General features: G+C 53.7%; 1 protein-coding gene across 1 annotated transcript; it reads right to left on the minus strand.

Annotated features, from left to right (window-relative positions):
• Positions 1–4,608: 4,608 nt before the first annotated feature.
• DHH (desert hedgehog signaling molecule) lies at positions 4,609–9,470 on the minus strand. The gene is made up of 3 exons (XM_014850015.3): positions 8,896–9,470; positions 5,952–6,213; positions 4,609–5,670 (listed from the first exon to the last, which is right to left on the minus strand). The coding sequence occupies exons 1-3, from the start codon at positions 9,196–9,198 to the stop codon at positions 5,045–5,047; spliced, it is 1,191 nt and encodes a 396-aa protein (XP_014705501.1). The 5' UTR covers positions 9,199–9,470; the 3' UTR covers positions 4,609–5,044.

The following is a 9,470-nucleotide window of genomic DNA, read 5'->3' on the forward strand; positions in this document are numbered from 1 at the left end:
TCTATGTGGGGCTGGGGACATTTCCTCCTTGTGATCAGGATCAGAACTGTGCTCAGATGAGGACCAACCTTCTTAGGGATAAAGGTGACCCGGGAAGACCATCCAATTGCCAACTTCCTTTTTAAAATGCAGGTTTGATTTTTTCCCCTCGCCTGCTTCAAATCCTACAATTGTTTTTCATCTTTAGGAGAAAATCGAAAATCTTTAAAGTGACTCACATCTCCCTCTCACTATACTGAACTTGTCCATGCTCCTCTGATTCATCTTACTCTTGCTTCCCAACTCCAGGCCTTTGCACACGCTATTCCCTCTGCTTGAACCACTCTTACTCATCTTTCAGGTCTCAGCTTAAATGTCACATCTCATCTCTTTCACCACACTCTACAACCTTCTGTTTATGCCTGTCTTTCCAGATGAACTGTAAGAGCCATGCCTGACTTCATTGTCCTATCCCCATGGCACAGGACAATATTTAGCACATAGTAGGCACTCAGTAACACCTCACGGGAAGCATTCATTTGTATACATCAACCAAGTCACATCTGGAGACAGTAACAGGGGAGGAGGGTTTGAATGTGCTAACTGACCATAAAATCCTCCACAGGGAACTACCCTGACCAGTCGTAGCCTCCTTCGCATAGACACCTGCCTCAGTCTCATAACCAGAGAAGAAAATTTCCTCTGATATAGCAGAGACCACAAGAGCACAGTCAGGGAGAAACAGGTCAAGGCTCTAGGTCAGAAATCCTCATATTTCAGGCAGAGTTGGTTATTTTCACTAAGTGAAGACCCCATCTTAGCACTGGCCTCTTCTGAATTTAAACATTTCTGGAAGCTTGTCTTAGTGTGCTATGGCTGCCAGAACAAAGTACCAGAGACTGGTTTAGACATCAAACATTTATTTCCTCACAGTTTTGGAGACCAGAAAAGTCCAAGATGGAGGTTCCAGCCGATTTGGTTTGCGGTGAGAGCTCTCTTCCCAGCCTGCAGACGGCTGCCTTCTCACCATGTCTTTGCGTGGCTTTTCCTTGGTGCATGTGAAGAGAGAGAAAGCAAGCTCTCTGGGTTCTCTTCTTATAAGGACACTAATCCTATCAGATCAGGGCCCTACTCTTATGGCCTCACTGGACCTTAATTACTTTCTTAGAGGCCCTATCTCTAAATACAGCCGCATAAGCATTAAAGCTTCAACGTATGAATTTTGGACGGACACATACATTCAGTCCATAATGAAGCTCAATTTCCCCTCTCCCCTAATCCAAAAACAGCTGAGTCTTACGCTGTGTTGGTATACCAGCCTGCTGTGGATTCCTGCCAGAAATCTGCACCAATATATATAGTTCCTTAACTGGGGGCTAGGTAACTTTAGTTAGGGAAGCCAGCCATCTGGGCAGGAGGAAGAAGAGCCAACGAAAATGAGAGAGAAATAACTGTCAGAAAGCTAGGACTTATTCGTGACTCAATGAAGGGAACAGGGAAGAATCAAAAACACATAGGATGTGGCCCCATCCATCAAGGCAGTCTTACTTCTTGTTATTTCTGCTCCAGTTCCACCACTTACTGGCTGTAGTAACTTGGGCAAGTGACTTAAAGCTCTCTTTGCCTCAGTTTCCTCATCTGTAATACAATCTCATAGGGTTATTGTGAGGATTAAATGAGAATGCTTGTAAAGTGCTAGAATAGAGCCTGGCAGGTAGTACGTTCTCAGGAAACATTAGCTACGTATAGTTGCACTTCCCAATCTCCCACTCTAACCAGCCTGCACATCCCAGATTCCAAGTCCTTGCTGGTGTTGTTACTTCTGCCTGCATGCCCTTTCTGGTCTCCTCCACCTACACATGCTTCAACATCCCATTCAGGCCCTACTTTCTCCACAAGGCCTTCTTTGTACTAATATGACATTTTTTGCCCATAAAATTCATCTTGATTAAGTAACAATGTTGCTTTGGTAGTTAACATTCTTATACCTTTATGTTTATTCCTCGCGGGAAGAAACTGTTTCTTTATCTTTTGTGTGTTTTTCAGTGTCCTATGCAGTGCTACACTGTAGATTTCAGTAAATCCTGCTTGAAGAAAGGAGCCAGGGGAGGTCTGGATTCTAGCCATAAAAAGGTCACCTGAGCCTTGAAGCAGTGATTCTCAACTCTGGTTTCCCAGTATGCAGAGTGGTCTTGCCGGGATTATCACAAAATGCTTTGAAAATTCTCAAAACAAAATTACTCTCATACTTTAGTTCTAAAACAAAACCAAGTCTGTCACACAGCACCTACTAAAGATAGGAGTGTTACCGAATCAAACGATTATAGGGGGGACAAAATAACCCAAAAGTTTAGGAACCATTGATAGTGCTTCTAGTGGAGTGATGAGGAGAGAAACAGACAGACAGCAGAAAGCAGGAAAGGCAGTGAGAAATGGGCGCAGAGCATAGATGGCATTTACAGAGTGCCTCTTCCACACTGGGGACATACACTGATCTTGTCAACAATCCTGTCGGGGAGGTATCATTATCTCCAGGTCTGCCTGACTGCCAAGCCATGCACTTTCCCTAACCCCCACTGCCTATTTTGTTGATGTGAAGAGGTGCTGCAATTAGAGATGTTGTATGGCCAAGTGAATATCCCTCCTGGCCAGCTTCATGGAGATGCTGCTCTTTGCTGCTCGAGGGCAGGTGATAGATTTTTTTAGGGAACTGGGAGGGCCTCAAAGAGACAAGGATAATGAGAGATGGAAGTGAGGGGTGAAAGGTGAGTCTCAGGCCTGGGAAGTAGTCTATAGGATATATATAGTTTAAGGGAAAACAATTAGTTCTCCTTGTCCCCAAATATCTTCCTGCCTAACTTATTAAGGTGCTAGGCATCAGCACCTTATGGTTTTGTGGTCTAAGGCCTTATTTTTAGCAGGGCTTTAAGACATATGCATTACCTGGGAAGGGGAGTAAAAAAAAAAAAAAAAATGGAGTCCATCAACATAGGAAGACTAATTAGTTTATCAGATTAGTTATCACCTGGAATGACATGACAGGAGGGCATCAGGATATGATAAAGAGAGACAAAGGCAGGTTTAAAAAGAAAGTAGGAAAGGTCCACAGGTTGGACTGTGTTTCTGAGAGTGGGGAAAGGGGAAGGTAGGTACAGGAAGGTAGCAACAGGCACCAGGTGAGGACTGAGGGAAATGATGGGTGGAAGGACACTAAAGGTAAACTTAGCCCGCTTCCAAATGTTGCCTTTATCAAGCACTACCTGGAATCCTAAGTATGCTTTCACCTCCAGACACTGAACTCAAGGGTTACAAGGGTGAGGGAGATGAGGGGGCAACTTGAATTCATGAGGAAGTCTGGACTGTGACAGGCTATATGCCTCCAGCTTCTAGGAGCCACAGGAATGCAAAAGTGGGTGGTTTGCAAGAGCTTTCCCAATGAGAGGCAGGTGGCTCCTTGCCAGCCCTGGACACCTGTGGCTCAGCCCTGGTAGTTTAACAAGCCCCACCCACCATCTCTCCGCTCCTAGGAGAAGGCTCCTTTGCTCCAGTCCACCCATCATCCATTTAGTATATATAGTTCTCTTTCCTTTGGTTTGGAAGGGAACTGATCCTGAAGGCCACCAGAGGGCAGTGCATAGCAGAGACCCTGCATTGGGAGAGCGCAGCGGCTACAGGGAAGGGCAGGTACCACCAACCCCCACCACCCCCCAGGCCCTAGACACTCCCCTTCCAGTGCAGCCCAACTTCCCCAGAGCTTCCATTCCTAATTGAGGGGTGCCTGCCTGCCTGGATTCCAGGTGTCTGCTGCGTTGGAACCCAAAGCTTCCAAAAACACTCAGGCCAGGGAAGCAGGACCAGGGATAGTGGGAGAGGGGAGAAGGGGAGGCAGAGTAAGCCAGTAGAAACAACAACCAGGACTGGTGACCAGGAAGGGGCTCTGGTTTTACTTCCTACATGCCCTTGCTTGGAGAGCCTATTTTCCCCCAATATAACAGGGCTGAAGCCAGTCTCTGTGAGCAATCCTTCAGGAGGGATAGGTTCCAGCCCTCTGTCAGGGTTCTTTCTCTTGACCAAGAGTGTGTGGGGACTATCAGTTATGAATTAGCTAGAGATTCCCACTGGTCATCAGTGAGTCCAGTGACATCCCAGAAAAAAAACATCGGCCCCATCCAGACCCTGACACAAGGGTAGGATGTGGGCTAGGCTGATTCATGACCTTGAGAAAGGGCTCAGGACTGCAGGCTAATGGTCAGGGGGTCAGAATTCTTTGCATTCAGTACCCACAATGGCCTGAGTCCCTGCTGGAGTCGCTATGAACATAGAAAGGACCCACAAGGGCCCTCTCCCTTGTTCGACAACCCTGGACCCTCCAACAGTCATATGCAACCGTGGGGACAGAATGCTGGTCCTCTCTGGGTGGGAGAAGGGACTAGGAGCCCAGAAAAGGGCACGACTGACTCTTCTGGTCTCTGTTGCTGATTGATTGGGATGCCCCCTCAGTGGGGAGGAAGAAGAGCAGGAACACCTGCTGGGGAAGAAGGGAGGAGTCGGAAGTAAGGGATTGACACCAGGTTGGTCCCCTTCCTCCCCACTTCCAGAGGTGAATCACGCTCTAAATAGAGATATTTTCCAATAAGCTCCTGGAAGCCTTCCCTTTATTACCCCCCTGTGGGAATGTCGGACGTCACATTGGCTGGCTGTGTCAGACAGTGTTAACTCCAAGCCCTAGCCCCTCATCTTGCCAGGCTGGGCAAGCAGATCATTATATTACAATTTATAAATAGAAAATAAAATAAAATAATCAGGTGGGGCTGAGGCACCGGGGCAGAAGAGGCGAAATAGTCCCCGTCAAGGAGTAACCACCATCTCCTCCACCTACCTAAGACCCGGTATCATCTCTTTACGGTTGGAGGTTACCCCTAAACCAGGCAGTCCCGTATCGCCTCCATTTTTCTCCCCATTCTTCCCTCCCTCCCAATCAGCACCGGTTGCTGCCCACATCCCCAGATCTCAGCCCGCACGCCCCTTTTCGGCGGGCGCCTCGAGGTTTCTATGCCTGGAGTGCTCAGCCCAGCAACTCCTCCGCCAAGCGATAGAGGAACCGAGAGTACCAATGCATGCCAGTCGGCTGGACGGCCCCGCCGGGAAGCAGCGCCCCCAGCGCGTGCAGCAGGCGCAAAGGAGCAAACGCGCGGTGTGCCCACTGATGACTCTCCAGAACCGCGTAGCAAGAGGCCAGGACGTCGTTGACCAGCAGCGTCCCGTGCGCTGTGAGCGGCGCGAACACCCCCACGGCTTCCTCCCGCGCCACGCGAGCCACACGCGCCGGCCGAAGGGCGTCCCCGCCGGGCGCCAGCACTGAGTCCCCCGCGCGCAGCCGGCGCGCGAACACCGGTGCAAAATCGCCTGGCGCCGGCGCCGGCCCGCGAGCGGCGAACACCAGGTGCCAGGGCGTGAGCAACAGCTTGCGCGGGGGCCGCTCGGTCTCCACAGCCACGAAGGAGGCCCGGCGCTGCAAGTCCCGGTCCAGAAAGAGCAGCACCGGCGTGGGCACCACCCGGCCCGTCGCGTCTGCCGCCAGCACCCAGTCCCCGCGATGCAGTTCCCTCAGCCCCTTCCGCTCGCCGCTCCGCAGGCGCACTGTGGCATTTCCCGGAAAGCAGCCGCCTGCCCTGACCGCCAGTGAGTTATCTGCAGGGAACAAGCACAGAGAGGATTGCATGAAGACCAGCGGTTCCAGAATGTTGGTACAGATTCTCAAAGATGTGGGTCAAGCCCAGCGCAGACCTCACCAGTCCGGGGACAACATGCAATGACCCGCGATCTGGCCCCGACCTGGGCAGGAATGGAAGGGTGGATTCCAACACTAACGCCCTCTTGGTCTCCCCTAGAGTCGCAACAGGGCAGTGCAGCCTCAGTTTCCCAGAGAGAGCCCCCTTTGGGCGGACCTCACCACCCACCCCCTACTGTACCGGCTTTGACCGACACGTGGACGTGGTTGCGGGACTCGTAGTAGACCCAGTCGAAACCGGCTTCCACTGCCAGGCGCGCCAGCAACCCATACTTATTGCGGTCGCGGTCGGACGTGGTGATGTCCAAGGCACGGCCCTCGTAGTGGAGTGAGTCCTGAGCATGGTGGCCGTCCTCATCCCAGCCTTCGGTCACCCGCAGGCGCACTCCGGGCCACATGTTCATCACGGCAATGGCTAGCGCGTTCACCCGCTCCTTACAACGCTGGTGGGGAATAAAGGAGTAGGTCTCCTCACTACAGCCACCACCACCATGGGGGCAAAAGGGACCTGGACTGGAAGGGTCAATTCCTCTGTTTTCCCCGCCCCACTCCACTCCCTCCCAGCTTTTGAGTGTCCTGGAGAAGTGAGAATCTGAATAGGTGTCGCCGCCAATGTGCGCTCCCTTTCCAGAGCATCGTTGGAAAACTGTGGGGTCACCTCTGAGATTGAGAGGGGACGCCTATATCTAGCTCTTTCCCTACTTTTAATGCCCGCCCCTCACCCCTATTCTTTCTGGGACCTCAGCTTAACCTGGGAGAGGGCGGGTGGAAGCTTGGTCAGGGAGGGGTTGAGCAGCCTGGCTCCCGGAGAGGAGCCCCTGTTTGAGCCTGGCCCCCGCCCCAAACCCCGGCTGCCTCCCTCCGCCTGATTCATCTTTTGTTTCGTTGCCTTCCCTGGCACCGGGCATCGCTTCCTTCCTTCCTTCCTCCTCCTCCTTTTGGCCCCTCGCATTAACCCCTTCGTGGAGCGAGTGCCCCCCACAGAGGTGCCCAAGCGGAGCCGTGAGGGATCAAGGCTGCTGGAAAAGGGTTGGGGTGGCGGGGGCTGCGCGAAGTACAATGGCCATTCTCCGGGATGACTTAACCGAGCGAGAATCCCGGGCCGAGGCCGGGGACGCGCCGGGAGAAGCGGACTCAGCAGCTCCATCCACAAAGGCGCTTTTCAGCCGCCCCGGCGCAGAAAGAGGAAAGGGCAGAAAGCCGCGCCCCCAATCCCTGCTCCGGCCTGCCGGGTCCCCTCCCCCAGAGCGGCCAGCTTTCCCAGATCCTGCTAAGGTTCTGCTACCCCTGAGAGCCCCCATCTCTCCCTCTCTCTTCCAGATGCGGTCCAGAAAGGCGTGGGAGAAGCACCTGAGAATAACGGGAGCTGCCTTTGCGCGGATCTGGGGGGCCCCCTGCAGGGTGGGAGTGGAGAGGAGGAAAAGCAGCAGCGGCTGGAAGCCTGCACCCGGGGGAGTGAGACCAAGGTTATCTCGGCCGCTCCAGTCTGGGAGCCGGAGACCTTGGCGCGCACCATAGCATGGACATGGCGGGAGGAGGCGCAGAGTGGGCAACTTCCTTTTCTTCTCCCCCTCTGACCTCTCACCTCGGACTTGGTTTTCTCCTAACTGCCAGAGAGACACTTTCCCCCTAACCTTCTTCCTGAGTCTTCTACACCTCCGCAGGGTTGGGGGGGGGGCGGGGGGGGACAGGAAAAGTGGTAACTCCTTCCAACTTTTTGTCGTTTTGTCCCCTAAGGAGGCCCTGAGGCCTTGACCTGCGGGGGCAGCAGCCCAGTGCAGAGCCAAGTCAATGGAGGCCTTTTGCAGCCAGGGTGTGGGAGATAAGCAGGCCGAGGGGGTTCCCAGGCCTGTCAGAACCCTTCCTGGGCCTGTCCCTTGTTTTGCCCTCTTTGCTGCAGGTGGCAGCCAGAGGGAAGGGCCACCATATTCCATGACCCAGGAGGGAAGGAGTATCCCCAATCTCTGGGCAGGAGGAAGGCTTCAGGGCGGGAGCAAGAAGGAATTCTTTCTCCCCTGGACAGGTTTTCCTAACAAAATAACCTGGAAAACTATGGCAATTAATCAGAGGAAATCCGTACCCCTCCCTCTCCCCCCACCTCCCCACTCCATACACAATTAGGTGGTGTAATGGAAAGTGTATAAGACTTAGAATCAGGAGTCCTGAATTCTAGTCCCAACTATGCCACTAATTAGTTTTAAGAATTTGATTAAATCACTTTTCCTCCTGGGACCAGCTCTCAATGTAAAATGGGGGATGAGGGAGGTGGAGGAGGATGGAAGAATGTGACTTTCAAGTTTCTTTCCAGTTCTGACATTTGAGATCACTGACATTTGAGAGGTGGTCCTTCTCTCCCAAGTCATTGCTCACTTCATCCTAGGTTGGTTAGGTTCTAGTCTGCAGTAGATGCTCAATGCATGGTAGTTGAATTCATTTTAATTCTTTAATTCCAAGGAAAGCCCCTGAGCTAAGCTGAGCTTGAGGGATGCAGGAGCCCTTTGATTCTCAGGTGTGCCCATCTAGTTTTCCCACTGAAAACTGCTCTTCACCCCAAGACAATCGTTTAGATTCTAGAAAAGCCTTGCCCTGGTTCTAGGATGCCTCCCCCATGCCAAAGACAATTCCTGCTCAGCTCCTCCTCAGGGAGATGGCCTGGTGACCTGACCCTTGGCCACCCCTTTGCCAGCCCCCTTCTGTCTCTTTGGCCCACAGAGCTTTTCCACAATCGGGTCAGGAGACAGGCTAAGGGTAGAGCTTTCTGTCTGCTGCCTAGCTAGCTCCTGGCCCCCAGCTCACCCCAGCCCTTCCTGCCTGGCTTGGTAGCTGACCCCCGGTCCACGCCTCAGCCATTTCCCGTCTCGCCTGCCGCCATCCTCCTTTCCCCGCCCTCACTGTCTCTCCCAGCTTCACTCTCACTAGTCCCTCCTCCCCCTCGCCATCCCAGCCTCTCCTCGTTGGGATCCCTCCTGATCACTCAGTTCAGTCAGCAGGGTTTTTTTCTGTTGGGGGAAGGTCTTTCGGACTGAGGTCTCAATAGATGAAGCCCAGCTCACCCTCCCGGGCTGCTATAGGAGAGCAGAGGAGTTGACAGTGCCCTGGCGCAGGTGAGGAGAGGCCCTCCTTACCTCGGTCATCAGGCGGTCTGCTCCACTGTTCTCCTCATCCTTGAAGATGATGTCGGGGTTGTAGTTGGGCACCAGGTCCCGGAAGCGCTCGGAGCCCCTTGCCACCCTCCCTTCGGCTGGCCCACTGGCGCCCAGGGTCCGCTCAGGCACGCTGGGGACAAATTGCTTGTAGAGCAGCGGCACCAGCTGCTTGCGCACGTAGCGGCGCCGGCCAACCGGCCCCCGGCCCGGACCGCAGCTCTGGGCCGGCAGCGCCAGAAGTGCCAAGCAGCACAGGGGCACCAGACTGGCTGGCAGCGCCATGGATGCAGCAGACTCGGGCCAAAAGGGAACGTTCTTGTCCTCACCAGTTCGCCCGTCAGTTGGGCATTTCCCCAGGCACCAGAGAGCGCAGCAGGCAGAGCTGCCCCCAGAGTGCCCTAGAGCGCTTGTGGCTCTGCGCACCTGGCTGCCGCCAGCTCTGCCTACATGCCCCCGGGGGGTCTGGAACCTGCTAGTGACGGGGCATCATAGCAGGGAAGGGGGGTCGTGGGTGAGTGCCAGCCCAGCTTGGCTCTGCTGCCTGGCTCCAGCGC

The sequence above is a fragment of the Equus asinus genome, chromosome 22 (genome assembly GCF_041296235.1).
Source record: "Equus asinus isolate D_3611 breed Donkey chromosome 22, EquAss-T2T_v2, whole genome shotgun sequence".
NCBI lineage: Eukaryota > Metazoa > Chordata > Mammalia > Perissodactyla > Equidae > Equus > Equus asinus.